This window comes from Eretmochelys imbricata, chromosome 4 (genome assembly GCF_965152235.1).
Source record: "Eretmochelys imbricata isolate rEreImb1 chromosome 4, rEreImb1.hap1, whole genome shotgun sequence".
Classification (NCBI taxonomy): Eukaryota; Metazoa; Chordata; order Testudines; family Cheloniidae; genus Eretmochelys; species Eretmochelys imbricata.
This window is the reverse complement of record NC_135575.1, coordinates 95,830,847-95,853,290: the sequence shown is the minus strand read 5'-3', so window position 1 is coordinate 95,853,290 and position 22,444 is coordinate 95,830,847. Positions and strand designations below refer to the sequence as shown.

Genomic DNA, 22,444 nt, shown 5'->3' with positions numbered 1-22,444 from the left:
TGTACACAGAGGAATAATTGGCCTTCCTGAGAGGTCATGCATTACTGGGCGAGAATAAGCAATACTATGATGAACAAGTTTCAGGAATGAGAACTTGCAGCTGTATCTTGTCCAGTCTCCAGGCAGCCTATGAGCACAGGTGAGCAACAGCAGGTCCACCTGATAGGCCACTTGCCTGACTGGCTGAGGAAGTCCGCAAGTCTACTTTTAAGTCCCACAGCAACAAATGATCACTGGCTCCTCAATGCACGCATCCACATCTGCCCGCCCTGCTCCTAGTCTCACTCCAGCCTTGCTCCTGCCTTGTTCCCAGCCTTGCTCCTGTCCTGGCCAGTCCATTCCAGCCCCACTAGACCTGACCACCCATGTTCCAGTTCATGACAACAAGAATGAGGCATTATTAATTTATTTTCATTTTCTCATATTTAAACACCTTGGTGCTGACAGTTATCAATTGTTGAAATGATTCCAGATGGGCCAAGGAGGCAATGGTGAGAGCCAGGTTATCATGCTCTGTGTTTTGCTCAGTTTAGGTTACAGATTCTATCCCAAAAATCAGAGCTAACATTTGGGTTGAAGGTGCCAATATCTCAGAAGTCGATTTTGTGAGATTCCTGCATGCCCTTCCTCTGGTTGAATTCCCTTCTAAGTTACAGAAGTCCAGGTTAGGACACATGTGTGTGAGTTACACTTCCCTGTACCAGAGGAGGGATAGCTTATGCATCCCTGTCCCGTACAGGGCTTTTGTATCTCAGGAATATGTTCAAGGTCAAATTCAGAGTCTTTGTCTTCATTTTAAAGGCACTTAATGGTCTAGGCGCAGGAGACCTAAAAGATTGCCTGAAACTCCAGGATTGGGCCTATGGTTGGTATGTGGCTACTCAATGCACAGACCCACATCGGTGATCTCTCCTGTCCCTGCCCTGCTCCTCGGGACAATAGAGTTATCCACTGCAAGGATAAAGCTCATCTGTGCAGTGATTAGAGCTTTCTTGGGTGCCAGTGCAAGGCTGCGAAATGAACTCTCACAGGTTCTAATAACCATCTCAAATATCACCACTTTCCATTCCAAATACAAGGTGCAGCTCTTTGACCATGCCTTCCTAATAAATACATATAGCATAGCTGCCATACATTGAATGCTAATTTTCCCACTGAGGGGGAAAAGGGAGGTGAATGTTAGTCACATTGCTTAATGTACTTTTGGAAGGTACTCAGACAGTATGATGGTGAGGGGAGATCTAAGAACCTGAATAGAATAGGTGACTTTAGCCTAAGAATCTAAGGGCAAGTCTGGACAAACAGTTAGTGCATGTCAAGCTGGGCCGTAAACCTACCGTGCACTAGAGTGCTGTGTGGTAACTGTGTGGGACCCTGCTGCTGCACAATAAAAATTCCGTAGAGCACTTTGATCTACTCCACTTTGAAATGGGAGTAAGTCAATGCACACTAAGGAACTTTTAGTGCAGCGTAGCAGAGTCCACATGGACAGCTAGTATACAACCCACTAGTGCTTTGTAAGTTTACACCCCAACTTCTCATGCACTTACTGTTAGACAGGACCAAAGTTATGCATCAGTCTGACTAACCATTTACCACCAACTAAATATTTGTTCACTGTTGCCCTTGATTACTTTTAAAATGTTTACAACGTTTTACTGTCAAGTGTCCTATGACTCCTGAGGACACTACATAAATGCATTAACATTGTTTATCTTTGAATGGAACAGAGGCACCCGTTAGAACAGAAGTTCAGTGTGTATATTTCAATGACTCCAGCCATGGACATACAAACTATTTTTGCAGCAGAAGATTGTGAGTTCTATTCTGCATGCCAAATGTGTCGTTTTTGATTAGCATCTGTAGAATAAGGATTTTGTTATAACATGAATTTCTTAATGTTTTATGGAAAACATGTCTGTATTTATACAATTCCCATGTCAAATCCTGTTTTTGATGGGAGAAGGGGATTCACGCACTATCTCACCTTTGTTCTCCTTAAAGTTATGTGTTAACTCATTGTCACTGGTACATTCATTGTCAATTCTTATTACTCGAGTCCTTAAAATTAAATGCCAGGACTTTTTGACCCCAGCTAAAATACTACAGTGAGAACTAGAGCTGCAGCAAACTGTAGAAGACAAAATGCTGATTTTGAAGGTTACGCTCCTTCACATTCACAATACACCTGTTTGCCACCTTTCTGCTATCTACTTGCTATCCCCAGTGGAGTAATGAAACTCTCAGAGCTAGAGCAAAAGCTGACAGAGCTGGCTCCTAAGACAACCAAGCAACCCATCCAACCACAGAGGGCATGTCAGAGCAAGGAAGGGCACAAAGGGAGAGGGCACAGCTGGCACTGAGCACAGCTCTGTTCTGCCAATTTTAAATTTGCAGATGGACTCTTACGCGCAGCCTAAGGGCTGTTCTAACTTACACTTGAGCCAGGGCAGCTTGAGAATGAGGGAACTGTAAATGGCCCCCTTCATCCTGTGATGTGCAGATTTTGTCACAGGACATCAACGGACATAGTCAGTCTGGTTGTCCTAATACAGTATCCGCTACTATGCCTACTGTTTATGGCATCTAAAATATACATTCTTTAAATACAGCTTGGTGAACTAATGGTACAAAAATCAGTGTGTTCTTTTCTTAAAAAACTAAATCCAATATATTCTGAGCTAGCCATTTACACAGGGAAAGTTCAATGATCTCTGAGTTTGTCCTACACACAAAGAATATGAATGAGCTAGGGACAGCAACTTCTAGAGCTCTAAAAGCACTGGCTGTTCTTCAGTAACAACATTACCCGTGGTCAATGAAATGTCACTCTGACAGCTGTAATTTTCTAGCAGATGCAGCCTTCCATATTTATAGAAGCTGATAAGAATTCCGTTGATTGCTAGCGACATTTTGTCTAGACTAAAAAGAGAGAGATCTACTTAAGAAATTTGTTTTATGTATCAAAGCAATATTTCAGACCTTAAAGTCAAGGAGTATAAAATGAGTCTAAAAGATAGTTCGCTATTAGTGTTCTTGGGAGTTAAAAGCAAGTGTCAATGACAATAATTTTGAAGGAAGGGCAACCAAAACAATTGTTAATTAACTAGAATTGTTTTCCAGGGGATTTGCTCATTGTTGCTCAGCCAAAGCAGTTTCTCTACATTTAAATGGTAAGAGTGGCTTTTCACCATGAAAGAACTTTGGAATGAAACTGAAAATAAAGTTTGTAGTTACATGTGATATTCTTGAGCCTACTGCTGGAGGCTCACAGCTGAAAACTGACATCATTCCTGACGCTTCCAGTGTTGGAGCCCATTGCAGTAAGGGAAACTAGACTACAATAAGGTCTCCAGCCTGTGTTCAACACATCATAAAAAGAATGTTGACATGTAAACATTTAAAATTGTAATTGAATATTCAGGGCCTGATTGTCAGCATTCATTCCTTTTTTATCCCAGTATAACTCCATCAGTATCAAGAGAGCAATACAATGGGGAATTGAGCCTGCACAACTAAAGATTTCCTCCTAAATGATAAACTAATATTCAAACAGTCTGAAAGTTGGCTTACCAGGGCTCCCACACTTTCAATGTCACAAATGATGTTGATATTCAGCAAGCAGGATGTGGCCTGCACTAATTTGACAACCAATCATTAAAAATTCAATCTTCAAATACATTTCACAGCTTTTTCTTGAGGAAAAAGGGCTTATCTTTTGAACTTTCAGACTGTGGGCTGAACAAAATGATGGAGAGCAACTGTTATGTACTCTGATACTCCAGCAGCTTTCCATTCAATCAACTGCACTCATTTCGTTTTTTTACCACAGTTGTCCTCGTCACTATCGTCTTCACAGTCAGCCTGGCCATCACATCTTCTGGAGGCCAAGACACACCTCCCAGAACGGCACTTGAAGTGACTGGGTGAGCACTCTGTCAATGTCAGAAAACATAACACTTTCAGCAAACTGGAAAGCATTAATTATCACATAGTACTCTTTATTTATTACGATTATTAATCATTGTGACTGAGTAAAAAGGGTAGAAGACAGGAACATGAACTCTATGAGATACTAAGTTGGAACTATGCAGAAATGGAAACTATCCTTGACAAATATACGGAGGATGGAGTGGGTCTGAGTACCCATCACTACTTTCCCACATACTGCCACTCTCAAGTTTCAAAGCCTCACAACATTATTGGCAGATATTGTTTAGGTTGAGGGCACCACTTTTCTAGTTATATTGTCCACTGATGTTGTGTTGAACAGATAGAGCTAAACCATTCAGTGTGTTGATTTTATAACAGATAACAATATTTAGCAATTACATGGCCTTTTTTAAAAATTCAGAGTCCTTAATAAGTATTCACCAATTAATCCTCACATCACAATGGCCAGAAAGGATTTTCAGAAGTGCCTTAGGGGAAAAAAGTCCCATTGAAAGTCAATGTTGACTTTTGCTCCTAAGTCATTTAGGGCTAGATTCACAAAAGGATTTAGGTGCCTAACTGCCACTTTAGGTACCTAAGTCCAACATTAGGTGCAATTGAGATCCTTAAAACCTCTGCTCAGCTGCTGCCTAACCCTGGAGCCACCTAAAGTCCCTAGGCAGCTAAGTTTTCGTCATTTAACTCCCAAGGCACCTAGGTTTCCACCAGTGAATATGCACACAATTGCCTCAGTCTAGGCAGCTGGGCTCCTATCTCTTGCCTAAGCCCCAGTGGGATCCTCAAACAAGGGCTTCCTCTGCCTATCTTTCTGTGAACCCAATCCAGTAGAACTTCTCAGAGCACTCTTATACACATACAAAGCCTGGAAAGCCAGTGGCCTGCGTTATACCCTTTAGTCCATTGGTTAAGGTACTTGCCAGGATGTGACTAGTTACATTCCCTCCTCTGCCTCATGGGATTTGAATTTGGGTTTCCTACCTCTCTGGTGAGTGCTGTTACCACTGGACCATGGGATATTTTGGTATAGGGCTCTCTCAGGGCCTTTTGTTGAAGTTGTTCCATTGTTTGTAAATAAATATACATTGGGTCAGAGAGACTGAGAATAACTCTGTAGAGAATGACAGGTTTCAGAGTAGCAGCCGTGTTAAGTCTGTATTTGCAAAAAGAAAAAGGAGTACTTGTGGCACCTTAGAGACTAACAAAATTTATTTGAGCATAAGCTTTCGTGAGCTACAGCTCACTTCATCGGATGCATTCAGTGGAAGATGCATTTGATGAAGTGAGCTGTAGCTCACGAACGCTTATGCTCAAATAAATTTGTTAATGTCTAAGGTGCCACAAGTACTCCTTTTCTTTCTGTAGAGAATGTGTGAGAATCCCAAGCAGAGATAAGTGCCTCTTTCCAGCCCAGATATAGATGCCTAACGTCTCAAGAGGAGAGGGATTTAAGCCATACCACTGTCCTCAGCATTTTCCTTTGGCTAGATTATGCAGCTACCCGATCAGCATGCCAGGTTTTGTGGATTGCATTCTTAGGTATCTAACTCTCCCAGGCATTGTATAAGGGGCCTAACTACCTAGCCTGGGGCTGTGGATTGCATTGGGTGGCTAGGTATGTACAAGTTAGACATTGCAATAACTAAGTCCCAGACCTTCAAAGGAATTTTGAAATCCCTTTGAGGATCTGGGCCCTAACCCTTAGGTGTTTTTGAAAATCCACTCATTTATCCCCATTTTACAGCTGGGGAACTTTGACTCCTCCCAACTCCCTATCAATGACATCCAATCCCTCTATTTTCTACTTCCTTTTCCTACAAGTTCTCTAGGGTATTTAATACAATACAATTTCTTATGTACTTTTTATATCTAACTTTTAAGGTGCTATATGAGAAAAAGTTACAAATAAAATTCACGACCTTAAAAAAATAGCAATGTTTTCCACTTTCTTTTAAACAAAAAGAATTGTGTTTACTACCACTGCATGGGGATAAAGTCTGCTATGAATAAATTCGTTTGAGTTCACTGGGCACGCCATCTTGGAGCAGTTTATTCTTGGATTCATCACCATAATGTAAGGTTTTGGGGGGCTTAAATGATTCAATACTGTAATGTTTTTGACAGCTATAGTTTAAGTGGGCAAATCACCTACATTTTGTAATCATTGATAGGGCTCTGTGTCTGTCATGGAGATTGTAGAAGTCATGGATTGCGTGACTTTCTGAGACCTCTGTGACTTCCGCAGCAGCCAGTGTGGCTGACCCCAGCGATGCCCAAGCAGCTGGCTCAGGGGCTACCTGCTCAGGTGGCCCTGGGGACAGCCACACCAGCCGCTGCTGGAGCAGCTCTGCAGCCAGCCGCTCATGCAGCCCTGCAGCCTGCTGTAGCAGTTGTTGCTGGCCCTGGACAGTGGTCCCCGGGGTGGCTGGAGAAGTGGCCCCTTGGGGTGTCCTTCCCCTGCAGCCGTGTCCATCCCAGAGCGGCGCCACCCTGCAGTGGCCTCCCCAAGATTTAGTCAGGGGTATTTATAGTATAAGTCATGGACAGGTCACAGGCTGTGAATTTTTGTTTACTGCCCGTGACCTGTCCATGACTAATTACTAAAAATACCCAAAAGTCTAACTTCTTTTGCTGTAATGTCCTTCCGAAATATTTATTATAGTATTTTAAACTTTCCAAGAGGCTTGTTTTTCTAACTAACACTGGCAGCTGGTGCAAATCTTTCATTAAACAAATGAGAAATACTAGCAATGAGTCAGCCTAAGGACAACTTTGATAACATTGCTTTACTAAGCAATTAGGCTACTTATAAAGGAGTAACTAACAGTATAAATTTCTCTTTTGATTTGTTCTACAAAGGTGTCTAATTCATACTGTCAGTGACAAGATAATAAATGGACAGCCAGGTAGTCAGCACAGTTACCACATTCTATTTTACTAATTTAACTGAGATGTTCCTGAAAGGGACTTTAAAGGAGATGCTGAATAAAATGTGTGCACCCAATTTAACTCTGTAAACATCTCACAACTGTTTTTAAAAATTCATTTAAAAATGTACCCAATTACATCCTACCACCCAAAACCAAAGTTTTTACTCCACACAGAGGAGGGATGGAAGTTAATTTATATACTGCAGATTAACACCGCATTATTTTTCCTACAACTTGGGATTTTCACTAGGATCTCTTGCACCAGAAGTTTGATTTTATTTCCCCTATATAGTACCTTCTATTAATGGGTGATTATTTTCCCCCACCAGATTGCTGCAGGGCATAGCTTAAGGCTGAATTTACTCCTATGTCTTCTAACTTCTCAGAATAACTATTTTATTATTATTACATGATTTATGCATATCTTTCATGGTGATTTGGGCACACAGACATTGGTGCAGAGTGTGGAGCACAGGAAGTAATATGTTCTCACTCACAGTCTTCTGAGTGGACCAGGACAGTCATATTCTGCACTAACCAGGCCAATCCAGGTAGGGCATGTTGCATTAGCCTAGCCTAGAGATAACAAAGGTGCATACAAATGGAGTTTGGTCGGCACTGTGAAGGTATAACAAAACAGTGGATTTGCTCACTAATGCAATCTCAGAATCCAGGAAGCAACAAAGGCTTTTGTAAGGTCTCCCAATTGTGAACCAATGTGGTGATCTGCAGGTAAACACCTTGGATGCAGCTATACCCTTTGCTGAACCCTGGAATACTTCCCTATACAAGTCAGCATCATATCTTTCTTATCTAGTTGGATTGTAAAACAACTGGCTTTCATCTGTGATCCAATCTCAATCAGACACCAGGAGAATGTGGAGACATCTACATCTTAGTCAAATGAAAGGGAGATTAAAGAGTTGAGGCTCATAAGCACATTGCTGATACTCTAGCTCATGTCACCTCACTATCACAGCAATGAGTAAAGACTCTGATAAAAAATGAAAGGCGGGATAGAGTTGCCCCACTCCACACCTGAGGCCCTTTTGTTAGGAGGAGCAACTGTACAACACCAGCCTCCCTCTCTTTATAGGGAATAAGCAGACTCATTTAAAGGCAATTCCATTCATGTGTTCTAGACCCCTGATTTGCATCAACAGTATTTAGTGAGCAATAGTATGGATGGGTTCAAGAAATCTGAGGTTGTTAGATGTTGTTGAAGTTGGTCTGATACTCCTTTCAGACCTTCCCCCAAAAGGGGAAAGAGAGCAGACAGTAGTTAGCAAGGACACTAACATCTGTAGAACTGGTTTCTTAAGCAAAGACTGGATCACAGCTTGTTTGTTTAGCATTGCCAAGATCTTGGCTCTCCCTTAGATAAATAGTAATGCTTCACAGCAGCAGGTTGGCAGGTCTGAAGGTAACTGGGCTCATGTGCAAATACAGGCAAGTGGGAGGTGTTTTGTTTACCCACATGTGAGATGTGTGGATAATAAGAATGAGGGTAATTTTGTCCTTTCCTAGAATGAAAGCTCTTCAATTTCTTAACAAAACTTTCTCCTAGATGTAAATAGATAATATGTAGTTGGAAGAAACAGGAATTCTCCCAAATCTGATTTTGAATCATTTGTACAGTATATTAGCCATACTGAGAGTTTAATTCACCTACTTTGCATAATATAATTTAAAGAGGGTGTATTAAAGTATGAAATGGGATCACTAACTTACAGCAAGCTACAAATTTATATTCAATATCCAGTTATAAATATTCTAACTAGTAACCTTCCACATCCTCATCAGGTGTTAGGCAGGTTCGGTTGTCTGAGTTTTCTTCTGGGAACTGAGTGCAGTCTGTGTCTTCTGGCCACTGCAGGCCCACAATTCCAAGCACAGATTCACAGCGTTCTTTGGAATGCTCACACAGCACCCTGGAGGGATGAATTGGAGAGGGTGAGTAAAGACACAGGGTGGAAAAACATGTCATGACGGGTTACCAACTATTGCTGGAAACTAGCACTCCTAGTTGAGGATTTGAAGATGGAAGAAAAAAATAAGCAGTTAATCTTCCTTATATGAAAGAAAGCTTTTTTTTTACATTTTTACATGTTTAACTTTCCTTAGACTAAAGAAAAATATATTAAAATGTTTCATCACTGCTGAAATTTTTGTTAAGAAAATTATGGTAAGCAAACTATTGCCTGAGTCATAACATAAAAGTCACAATAGCAATTGTAAAGTTTCTTACAAACAACCTTTGCTCAGATGGAAATGACAGAGGAGACATCTTAAAGCAAAAGATACTAAACTCCATTCTATGCAGAGAGATCAGGGAAAGATATTATTCTAGAAGAGATTTTTAAATGAATCAGTATAACAATACTAATGTTTCACAGCTACACTAAAACCGGCCTCCTGAAGGATGCATTCACAAAAAGCATACAAACTGCACCAATGAAATACTGTCTCTTATGATGTGGAGGGCAGCAGCCATACCACACTGCAAAACAACTAGCAGGGAAAAGAAAATTTTGGCCAGGGACACTGGATCATATGCCTTATCTAACAAAGAAGTGCCATAGGAACTTTTAATGTTCATAGAAAACAGGCAGGTGCTAGATTTTTAAGGTCTCTTCTCAGAGACCCATTCACAGGGTGTAGTACACTATCTACTGCACAGATGGTTACAGGGCTGAGTGAATCCTGCATGTATTTGAACCTGTTATTCCAGGCAGCCTAGGGATTTAAAACCTGGAAAACAAAAGAGCAGAAGACTTCAGTGAATTTTGTAAAATTAAGATGGTTTGAGACCATGTGACCTAGTTTTGAGGGTGTGGTCACTTTAACCATCAACATTTGTATCAGGCCTATAGAGGCAAAAAAATTGTGTTGATTTTGAATATTTATTTTCCATCATAGAAACATAGGAACTGCCATAGAAGATCAGATCAATAGTCCATCTAGACTAGTATCCTGTCTCTCAGAATGGCCAGTACCAAATACTTCAATTGCATGGAAAGAAAACCCATAATTGGAAATTTTGTAATAACTTGTCTATGGGCAAAGCTTCCTCCTAACCACAGGCAATTATTGATTGGCTTATGTCCTGTATCAGGGGCTGATATGCCTATAATTTTTTATTCTATCCAAGTAACTGCAGATGATATTCTTATATTCATGGAATGGTCCAGTCCTTTTTTGAATCTTACAAAGGTCTTTGTTCCGATTATATCTTTTTTCAGTGAGTTCCACCGGTTAATTGTGTATTGTGTAAAAAAGCGTTTTGTTTTATCAGTTGTAAATGTTGCCTTCCAACTTCAGTGAATGTACCCTTAGTACTTATATTATGAGAAAGGTTTTGAACAGGAGGGTCCAATTTATCTTCTCAGTATTTTATGTGCTTCTGTCGCGTCACCTTTAATTTGCCTCTTCTCAATACTAAGCAGCGCTGATCTTTTTAATTTTGGCTCATATATGGAAGTCATTCCATGCTACTAATCATTTTCATGGTCTTTCTCTGGACCTCTTCTCCTTCTGCTGTCACTTTGCAAAAGGAGTGACCTAAACTTAACATGCTGTTTAAACCAAGGTCATATATACTGTACCAACAATGCATACAATGACATCATAATATTTTCAGTATTATTCTAAAATTTAATTTGGTTTTGTGGGGAGGGGGGAGGTTAAAAAAATAAGGTTAATTTTTGTTTCTGTGCCTGAATGATCAACCCTTCATTTAAATAGTAAGAATGGAGTGTGTATGTATTGTAGAGGTGTGTGCGTGTACCCTGCATTCTGCAGAGAAAAGCTGCAAAATCAGTTGCCTGTGTGGCAAGTGCTGGAAACTAGAGTGGATAATGGCAGTTGCCCTTTGCCTTTGCAAAAGGTATCTGCATATTCTTTTCAGTTAGCCACAGAAAACCATTCAGTTATTTTACTTGTGACTGTAACAAGATTCACTTAGAATGAGAACAGACTGAACTCTATTTCTGTGCCTAATTGAAATGAGGCACTGTGTACTATAAAGAGATTCATTTTATAAGAATGGTCTTAAATCAACTTGCTTTGTTACAGCTCAGCAGTAATCTGTTTCTTTTTAGATTTGCCTCTCCTCCAAACAGGGCCGGCCCTAGGCATCAGCAAAACAAGCAGGTGCTTGGGGCGGCACATTTCTAGGGGAGGCATTCCGGCGCCGGCCATGCCGCCCCTAGAAATGTGCCCCCGCCACCCCAGATCGCCTCCGTTCCACTTCTCCCCCTCCCTCCCAGGCTTGCAGCGTGCGAAACAGCTGTTTGGCGCGACAAGCCTGGGAGGGAGGGAGGAGAAGCCGAGCAGCGGTGCGCTCGGGGGAGGCGGTAGTGGTGGAGCAGAGGTGAGCTGGGGCGGGGAGAGGTTCCTCTACCCCCCCGTTACTTCCTGTGCTTCCCCCCGCCCACACCCTCGGTCACCTCCACTCCGCCTGCTCCCCTGAATGCGCTGCCTCTCCCTCGCCTGAGAGAGAGGGGGGAGACGTGGAGCGGCGGTGTGTTCAGGGGAGCAGGCGGAGCGGAGGTAAGCTAGGGCGGGGGGTTGGGGGGGAGCTGCAGGAAGTAATGGGAGGGGAGGAATGCAGCAGGCTGGGGGAGGAGGCGGGGCAGAGGATTTGGGGAAGGGGTTGGGAAGAGGCAGAGTTGGGGCGGAGCCGGGGCGGCGTGGCACGAAAAAAAAGCAGGAGCAGCCAAAAAATTTTTTGTTTGGGGCCGCAAAAATCCTAGAGTCAGCCCTGCCTCCAAACAAGCTTACTACTCTGTGTTGATTCAAATCACATTTGAACAGTTGCCCTACATTGTTTTGTAATTTGGCCTCAACCTTCTGAATTCCAGAGTTTTCTGCTCTGCTTATTTTCTGATGACAGCCAGAGCAGTGAAAACAATAAAGTAGATTTTAGAAGTTTTGTTCTAGTTTACTGAAACATCTGAGTAACTTGTGCCTTCAACATGTCCCTCCTCCTTCAACCTCACCCCTTCAAAAAAACAACCTTCTCTCAGAGGAGACAGTTTCCAAAAACTGCTGCAAGACATTCAGTTTTAATTTTGGGGGAATAATTAAAATGCAGTTAACAGGTCAAACACATGTCTGAAGCCAATAACAGTGCAGATGTTAGCTCTTTGCAATATAGCAAGAAAAAACAGCACACAGTTTAGAAGAACAATGTTGCCTTTTGCTGTTCCAATAAAATGTCTTCCTTCTGGGGTACTGAATGGATTAGGGGCTTGGTAACAGAATACGGAGCTTTTTTACTTCTAGGTCACTCGTTCAAATCTGGTCTTGGTTGTATTGACCAAAGTTGACATTTGCTGGCTATTCGGCAGTCTGTGCAAAATGATCTGGTGGTCTGAATCTTGTTCTTAGTTAACAGGCAATCACAACAAAATGGAGACAGACTACCACACTAGTTTGGCAGAGCCAACAGAAAGTCCAAGGAAGAAATGGGTAGCAGAGAACAAGGATGATGGTCACTGGCAAAGCAGCGAGGAAGCTCTCTCTATTTTGCATTAAACCAGGAACTTCAGTCTGCACGGTTTTCAATCTAGCACCTTCCATGAATATTAAACTTATTTAAAAGTAAACTGAAATAAAAGTGGTGTAACAAGGCCCCAGAAAGCCCTCTTGCAAAAATAAGTAAGGGACCCCCTTCCCGATTCCACCCCCAACACCTCACCCACTGAGCTCCAACACTCCCCGCTCACCCCATGACATAGGAGCTAAATTTGAGTGAGTGGCATTGTGACCCCATTTGCCAGATGAAGTGTCAGAGCATTGCTCCATCTGGTTTGGTCTCCATAACTTCATGGACCTTGGTCTGCCTGCACCACTTGCACCACTGTAGCTATGCTGCTACAAAATATTTCCTTGATCTCTGCAAAATGCCACTAATTCAAATACAGGGTGATACTGCACAAAATGATGGGAACACCTAAATTACATCAGTTGTGAGGAAATTTAGTCTCCCCAGAAATCTGTTGCTGCCAGCACATTCTTTATGCCACAGACCTGATTGATCAAACAACCAAAGTCTCTAGAAACTACTTGCAAATAAAAATAATGTAATCTCAAAATTTTGGAAGGACAGCTCTGACTGTGGAGGGCTTAAAGGATCATGCCCTTTGTCACTGCAGAAGTGCTATGTACTGTTCAGTTAACAGGACCAGTGCTGATACCACAAATGCCTTATTAAAGATGAACCACATTGCACAGAATTTGAAATCATATATGATAGATCAGTAAATTGCCTCAATAATAGCCATCTTAATTTTCAAAAACTGGTTCAACATGTTCCCCTTGCTTCAAAGTCTTCTGCACTAAAAATAAAGCATAATGACCAAAATAATAATAAAAAGGTGATAAAGCATATGTTATATACCTAGAAAACAGAAATAAAATTGCTGATCAGTATTACCTAGAATAGAAAATGGAGATGAGTATCCACAATATAAATAAATCTTATATTCATCAGATGGGTATATGTTATAACAGATGTATGATTACAATGTGAATTTGAAATCCAAGGTTGTAAATTGCGCTTGGACTTAGAAAGTTTATCACAGCGAAAATTACATTAGCTGAATTTTGTTTAATGTTTACAGAAAGAGACAATGTGTACACACTGTTCAAACCAATTAATCACTGCTATAATTGAACAAGGGTGTAATTAATTTGTAAAGGCGGGAGCAGATTCTAGGAAAACAGTCTTAGAAATTTTCCAAGGGAAAGTAAATAGTCTGCTTTTTAAGAGCTTCAGGCAGCAATTAAATATTTAAAAATAAATATTTTATATTTCTGTCTCTTGCATTTACCCAAGTTAAAATCACAGTCCACTAGGATGAATCCATTTCTTTACAGCTTCCAAATAATTTTTCTATTTCTATCTATTACTGTGTCTAAAGTTCTTCCTAAATCAGTATAATCTGTGAATCAATCAAATATAACAATGTACTACTTAGTCAATATTTTAATGGCAACACTTAACATTACAAATCCCAATGCTGACCCCTAAGGAAACAGAAGAGTCCTTGCACTGATAGACTAAGAAGCATTTTAGTTTGTACAATAAAAAACAATGGGACAAAACTAGACTATATTTTTATAGTACTTGCTCTCCAATTTTGGAAAAGTGACCATCACATTCAAATCTCGTCTTTCATTAGTTAATATTTGGTACAGTGCTTTGAATATATGAAGCTTTCCATATGAGCTAAGCACTATTATGAATACTGTATTTCTAGCTACACTCTTCATTTGCTGTGTATTCTTATACCCCTTCTATTGGTGCAATTCAAATCATAGAATCATAGAATATCAGGGTTGGAAGGGACCTCAGGAGGTCATCTGGTCCAACCCCCTGCTCAAAGCAGGACCAATCCCCAATTAAATCATCCCAGCTAGGACTCTGTCAAGCCTGACCTTAAAAACTTCTAAGGAAGGAGATTCCACCACCTCCCTAGGTAACCCATTCCAGTGTGTCACCACCCTCCTAGTGAAAAAGTTTTTCCTAATATCCAACCTAAACCTCCCCCACTGCAACTTGAGACCATTACTCCCTGTTCTGTCATCTTCTACCACTGAGAATATTCTAGAACCATCCTCTTTGGAACCACCTCTCAGGTAGCTGAAAGCAGCTATCAAATCCCCCCTCATTCTTCTCTTCTGCAGACTAAACAATCCCAGTTCCCTCAGCCTCTCCTCATAAGTCATGCGTTCCAGACCCCTAATCATTTTTGTTGCCCTTCGCTGGACTCTCTCCAATTTATCCACATCCTTCTTGCAGTGTGGGGCCCAAAACTGGACACAGTACTCCAGATGAGGCCTCACCAATGTTGAATAGAGGGGAACGATCACGTCCCTTGATCTGCTGGCTATGCCCCTACTTATACATCCCAAAATGCCATTGGGCTTCTTGGCAACAAGGGCACACTGTTGACTCATATCCAGCTTCTCGTCCACTGTCACCCCTAGGTCCTTTTCCGCAGAACTGCTGCCTAGCCATTCGGTCCCTAGTCTGTAGCAGTGCATTGGATTCTTCCGTCCTAAGTGCAGGACCCTGCACTTATCCTTGTTGAACCTCATTAGATTTCATCAGAATATGTATAATATTTATAGGGTTGTATAAACATAGTTTAAAATAGAAAACTTAACCGAATTGCTATTCTTTTACCTATGTCATTAAATATTTCAAAAACTTCAAAAAATAATCACACATATATAAAGAAGTACACCCCTTTCACTTTGCAAAATATGGGCCCAATCCTGATCCTACTGAAGTCAAAAGCAAAACTTCTCTTGATTTCAATGGAAGCAGAGTTAACCTTTAAGAAAGACGCATATGGTACTGAATGAAACTAGTCAAGAATCCAGTTAGGAAGCAATCACATTACCTGCAGGGTGGGATACGCTGATTTGTTTGAGGGTCACATTTTGGCACCAAGATTGTACAGGCAAAAAACATAAGATACTTGTAGCAGTTAGTCTGAACCAAGGCTGGAAAAAGGGAAGACTCCCAGCTGATGGAGGCTTCCTTCTGAGTCCTATGACCCAAGTAGTTTGGATAGTTAGTATAGTTGTATGGCAGGTTCATGCAGAGTTCCAGAGTAATTGGTTCACACTGACCTTTTGAAAGAAAAGAACATACATTGTGTAAAACCAGATGAAACCCGAAATAATTACAAGATTCTAATAATTTAAACCGATAATACTCTCTCTGGCCTCCTAAAGTAGGTCTTGTTTTCCACAGACAAAGGTGGCTTGTGGAGTTTTACCAAGTAGCCAGTAGCCTCTCTAATCTTTAATACAAAGATGTAGTTTTATAAAAACTACAGGTCCTTGAGTGCAGTGGTCCATATGAGACTAGTCATGTCAGCAAGGGAAGGAGACTTTGATCTCTACGAAGCTATTGAGTTAATCACAATCTTCATATTTATACTTACTCTTTCTGTATCATAACTTTTGAATGCTCATTTATAAAAAGGTACAAATAAACTACTACATGAGCTAATTCTTTTCAACTAATAACTCTTTAAACATCAAGAGCTTTTATATAGAACTATCAAAATACAGCAGATTGGAAAGCTTTTGTCAACATTCCCCCCACTCCCAAATTAACAAGAGTGTTTAACAGAATAAAGATTATTATTTTTATTACACTATACCCCGAAACCCCGATCAGGATGGACCCTCATTGGACTAGGCACTGTACGAACACATAGTAAGAGGCAGTCACTGCCCCCACGAGTTTACAGTTTAAGACGAGTGAATGTAATTAACAAAACAGGAAGATACACAGGGGGAGAACAAGGATAACAAGAAGTATGCACGGTTATGCCAGCTAGTTATATGTTTAATTAGCAGGTTTTGAGGGGTTTTATAACATAAATAGGGCTGGTCAGAGACTTATAAGTATTTTCCAGGAAAAACTGTTAAAGAAATGCAAAATCTGGACGTTAAAAAAAAAAATCAAGAAATTTTCATTTTATCAAAAGGAAAAATATTAAAAAAATTAAAACAAAAAATTCATTTAAAGTCAATGTGAGATTAAAGTTTTCATTTAGAATTGAAACAAAAATAACATTTTGTTTCATTTAAATGAATTTTTTTTACTATGAAATTTTTCCAGGGAGAATTTTATATAATTTAATACTCCATATTTCATTGGAAAAAAGTTTTGATCAGCTCTGTAAACAAACAAGATATGTTAATGACTTTAGTAATTTCCGCTGGCCACCTGCCTAGCCATTATAAGTTCACAGTTTACTGCAAGTATCATTATATAGGTGAGTCTTGAGGAGAGATTTGAAAGAAGATTCAGTAGTATCTGACAATCTTGCCTGGCCTGACAGCCCCTAGTGCAACCTCCTTTAGCAGTCACCTCTCTAATACAAGAAAGACTCAGATGACTATAGGAATTCCTGTGTATGTTGCGCCATGCAATGTAGTCTAGGCAGATCCACTTTTGGAGCATGCCAGGTTGCCCATTATATCCTGATTTGGTTGTGCACTAACACAAGTCAGTAGTATTTCTAAATTCATAAATGCATACAACTGAAACCATACATGTTGCTCTTGAAGTTATGTTGTTTTCTAGCTGAGTCTAGATGGAAATCAGTGGCAAAAAGTGGTTGGCTCCCATGTGGACACGGAATCCATAGGAATCTTAACAGGAAATTCTCTATTTTGTATATATCAGGTTGCAGATTTAGTGGTTTTTTTCTCATCCTCAACTGCAAGTAAAACAAGTTTTATGTTTGGAAATTAAAACATAGCTCAGACTTAGAATTGACAGTAATTAGGGCATAAAACCATCACAGAAACCTCTCAAGCCACATTAGGTCACATGATGTTAATTTGACAATACTGCCTGAAAATGTGAATATTTATAGCATGTATGGCAAGAATACTGAGAAAGGGTCGGGGGAGGTCAAATTCAATTCCAAATCCTCTTAATAGTGAGTGGTCTGGGATGAAATTATTTTGTGGAGTTGAGACAGATAAAAAGCACTGAAATTGATTTGCTTTGTGCACCTAGACAACAAATTCTTGATTGCATAAAAGTATTTTTCTTGGGCTCTGAACAGCTTATTCATCTTACTGTTGAGTCTTTGCATATTTACTGCTTACTATCATTCATTCACCATATAACTGCTTCACAGCTTAACTGATTCTTTGCACTATTGATCAACAGCATAACTGATTGACCCATGGAATAGCTGATAATTACTCATGACCAGTCACCTCTCACCTGTTGCTCTGTCCACCTCCTTTCTCATCTCCATAACCTCTTTCACTTCTCACTTTCACACATATAATCAGCTCACATACACCCACCACCACCACACACACAATCCTCTGCCATTCTTCTTTGTGACCAGCAACATCCACCCTGGTTCCCTTTCTTGCTCTCTTACTGTTGCTTCTGGTATACCCTCTCCATCTATGTCTTCACCTCCTGGTACCTCCATCTCCTGACTCTCTGAGAAACCTGATTCATCACTTTCTGTCACTGCCTCTGCCACTTCTCTTTTTACAATGAATTTTCCTCACACACGTACATACCCTGAATACACAACTGAATTTCTTCATATTGTTGAAATGTGTTAGGTATTGGCCTTGTTTTTATGTACTGAAACAACAAGGAGTCCAGTGGCACCTTAAAGACTAACAGATTTAGTTGGGCATAAGCTTTCGTGGGTAAAAAACCCCACTTCTTCAGATGCATTGAGTGAAAATTACAGATGTAGGCATAAATATACTGACACATGAACAGATGGGAGAACCAGTGTTAACAAGGCCAATTCAATCAAGGTGGATGTGGTCCACTCCCAATAGCTGATGAGGAGGTGTCAATACCAAGAGGGGAAAATTGCTTTTGTAGTGAGCCAGCCACTCCAAGTCCCTGTTCAAGCCCAGAATTAATGATGTTAAATTTGCAAATGAATTGTAGCTCTGCAGTTTCTCTTTGAAGTCTGTTTTTGAAGCTTTTTTTATTGAAGAATGGCTACTTTTAAATCTGTTATTGAATGCCCAGGGAGATTGAAGTGTTCTCCTACTGGCTTTTGTATGTTACCATTCCTGATGTCTGATTTGTGTCCATTTATTCTTTTACATAGAGACTATCCTGTTTGTCCAATGTACATGGCAGGGGGGCATTGCTGGCACATATCACATTAGTAGATGTGCAGGTGAATGAGCCCCTAACGGTGTGCTCATGTGGCTGGGTCCTCTGATGGTATTGCTAGAGGAGATATGTGCAGTGGTGAACTGGAGCTGGTTTTCACCGGTTCGCTAGAACTGGTTGTTAAACTTAGAAGCCCTTTTAGAACTGGTTGTTCCACGAGAGACAACCGGTTCTAAAAGGGCTTCTAAATTTAACTGGCCAAAAGTGGTGCCTTAGGCGCCATCTCCATGGGTGCTCCAGCCCTGGAGCACCCAAGGGGAAAATTTGATGGGTGCAGAGCACCCACTGGCAGCTCCCCGCCCCACCCCCACCCCCAGCTCACCTCCGCCTCCGTCGCCACCCCACCCTGCTTCTCCACCCCCCCAGGCTTCCTGCGAATGAGCTGTTTGCGTGGGAAACTGGGGCAGGCTGAGAAGCAGGCCGCGGCTTCCCGCTCAAGCCCAGGGAGGCGGAGGTGAGCTGGGGGGCGTGAGGAGGGCCACCTGCGCTGCAGCAGGTAACCCAGGGGTGAGGGAGCGCGCACAGGGGAACCGCTCCCCGCCCCAGCTCACCTCCACCACCCCCGGCCTCAGTGTGAAGCCGCCATCTGCTTCTCAGCCCTCTCCAGCTTCCTGCCGAACAGCTGATTTGCGGGAAGCCAGGGGAGGGGGCAGAGAAGCAGAGCAGGGCAGCGCATTCAGCAGAGGAGGCGGAGAGGAGGTGAGCTGGGGCCAGGCACGGGGTGGGGAGCTGCTGGTGGCACCCACCAAATTTTCCCAGTGGGTGCTCCAGGCCCGGAGCACCCAGGGAGTCGGCGCCTAAGGCGCCACTTTTGATTTGATCAGTGGGGGAGCAGCCGCTCCCCCTTCTCCCCCCCAGCTATGCTCCCCCACCCCTAGGAGCTAGAAGGACCTGCTGGATGCTTCCTGGGAGCTGCCCCAGGTAAGCACCTCTGGGACTCCCCACCTCGCCCCCCGGCAGGTGCCTTTGGCTCTTGGGGTGGGGTGGGCACCCACTATGGTGGCCCACAAGACCCTCCTGCCCAGTCAGACTGGGGGCAGTCAGGGGACTGGGGAGGGGAGTGGATGGGGCAGGGGTCCTGGGGGGGAGTGCGTCAAGGAACGTGGGAGGGGTTGGATGGGGCAGGAGTCCCGGGGGGCAGGGGTGGGTAACAACCCCCTCGTGGGGTGAGGAGAGAACCTGTTAAGATTTTGGCAGCTCATCACTGGATATGGGGACAGAGTAGACAACAGGGTTTGTTACAGGGATTGGTTCCCGGGTTAGGGTTTCTGTGGTGTGGTGTGTAGTTGCTGGCGTGGTGGTAGTTGCTGGCTTTTATGCATTGCGATTTGGTATGAATTTGTGATTCTTCATTATCAAAGTCAGATACACTAATATAGGTTGCAAATGCAAGTACATCTAAGCTTTCTAAGAGTTTACATAATATAAATTTAATCTAGGCTGAGGAGAGACTGATTGTCTTCTTGACATGCATGTGTAATTACCATTAATATTAATAGGATTTCTACTCATGTTTGGAAGAAATAGAAATTAAAACTAGAAAAGATCAATTAGATCAGTGTTTCTCAAACTGAGTGGATCCCAGTGATCAACTCAACTCCTCCCCCGCCCTCCCAGTGCCTCCTGCATGCCGAGGAACAGCTGGAAGGGAGGGGGAGGAGTGGGGACGGGACGGGATGGGCCTGGGGGAAGGGGTGGAGTGGGGTCAGGGCCTGGGGCTGAGCAGGAAGGGCTTGGGGTCCACCAAAAATTTAAATCAAAATGGGGGTCCTTGGGTTGCTAAAGTTTGAGAACCACTGAATTAGATCATGCAGTCTATCACCCATGCAGTCCATCACCCAGCTGTTCAGTTCATTTTACAGGACTTTAATAATCATAGTGGACTGATTTAAATCACAGCAATTTAAATCACCAATTTTAATTAAAGTTTAAATCAGCAAGCTGGAAACCTTGATTTAAATCATCAATTTAAATTTTGTTTTGCATTTGTGCCTTTTAGTTATTTAGTTATTTTTAGGGCTGTCAATTAATCGCAGTTAACTCACGCGATAAACTCAAAAAATTAATCGCGATTAATCACACTGTTAAACAATAGAATATAATGTCACCTGAAAGAGAGAACACACGTTCGCATGGCACTTTTATAGCCTGCGTTGCAAGGTGTGCCAGATATGCTGAACATTTGTATGCCCGTTCATGCTTCGGCCACCATTCCAGAGGACATGCTTCCATGCTGATGATGCTCATTAAAAAATAATGCGTTAATTAAATTTGTGACTGAAATCTTTGGGGAGAATTGTATGTCTTCAGCTCTGTTTTACCTGCATTCTGCAATATATTTCATATATTATATATTCATATATTATATATTCATATATATATAGCAGTCTCAGATGATGATACAGCACATGTTTGTTTTAAGAACACTTTCACTGCAGATTTGACAAAACGCAAAGACGATACCAATGTGAGATTTCTAAAAATAGCTACAGAACTCAACCCAAGGTTCAAGAATCAGAAATGCCTTACAAAATCTGAGAGGGACGAGGTGTGGAGCATGCTTTCAGAAGTCTTAAAATAGCGAAAAGGAAAGGAGTACTTGTGGTACCTTAGAGACTAACAAATTTATTTGAGCATAAGCTTTCGTGTGCTACTCTGAAACCTGTTAAAATAGCAACACTCAGATGCGGAAACTACAGAACCCGAACCACCAAAAAAAAAATCAACCTTCTGCTGGTGGCATCTGATTCAGAAGATGAAAATGAACATGCATTGGTCTGCTCTGTTTTGGATCGTTATCGAGCAGAACCCATCATCAGCATGGACACATGTCCTATGGAATGGTGATTGAAACACGAAGGGACAGATGAATCTTTAGCACATCTGGCACATAAATATTTTGCGACGATGGCTACAAAAGTGCCATGCAAACACCTGTTCTCACTTTCAGGTGACATGGTAAACAAGAAGCAGGCAGCATTATCTCTTGCAAATAAGTTTGTTTGTCAGAGCAATTGACTGAAGTAGGACTGAGTGGACTTGTAGGCTCTAAAGTTTTACATTGTTTTATTTTTCAATGGAGTTATTTTTTTGAATATAATTCTACATTTGTAAGTTCAACTTTCATGATAAAGAGACTGCACTACAGTACTTGTATGAAGTGAATTGAAAAATACTATTTCTTTTGTTTTTTTACAGTGAAAATATTTGTAATCAAAAATAAATATAAAGTGAGCACTATACACTTTGTATTCTGCATTGTAATTGAAATCAATATATTTGAAAATGTAGAAAACATCCAAAAATATTTAAATAAATGGTATTCCATTATTGTTTAACTGTGCGATTAATCACAATTAATTTTTTTAATCGCTTGACTGCCCTAGTTATTTTCCTAAAGAACGGTTGGTATTGGTTGGTAACCATTAAAACATGATGACTTGCAACTAAATATAGCCTTTATACTAAATTTGGTACTTCTTTTTGTTAACCAGGAAATATACTATCTATAAACATTTATTTCAATAATTACATAATTTAATTTATATTTATTAAGAGTCTTAATTTCTACATTTTTTTATTACGTTAGAACAGGGGTTCTCAAACTTCATCGCACCATGACCCCCTTCTGACAACAAAAATTACTACAGCACCACAGAAGGGGGGACCAAAGTCTGAACCCACCCAAGCCCCGCTACCCTGGGAGGTGGGAGGGAGGAGGTCAAAGCCCCACTGCCCCAGGCCAGGGACCCACAGCCGAAGCAAGGGCTTCAGCCCCAGGCAGGAGGCCTGTAAACTTAGCCCCACCACCCAGGGCTGAAGCTCTCGGGCTTGGGCTTTGGCCCTGGGCCCCTGC

General features: G+C 41.5%; 1 protein-coding gene across 1 annotated transcript in view; it reads right to left on the bottom strand.

Annotated features, from left to right (window-relative positions):
* CORIN (corin, serine peptidase) overlaps positions 1–22,444 on the bottom strand; it is a 315,814-nt gene that overhangs the window by 56,572 nt on the left and 236,798 nt on the right. Inside the window, exons 11-13 of the mRNA XM_077814583.1 lie at positions 15,296–15,527; positions 8,667–8,812; positions 3,828–3,935 (exon numbers count right to left, since the gene is read on the bottom strand). Of these exons, the coding sequence (XP_077670709.1) occupies positions 3,828–3,935; positions 8,667–8,812; positions 15,296–15,527 (486 nt within the window). The remainder of the gene's footprint in view (positions 1–3,827; positions 3,936–8,666; positions 8,813–15,295; positions 15,528–22,444) is intronic.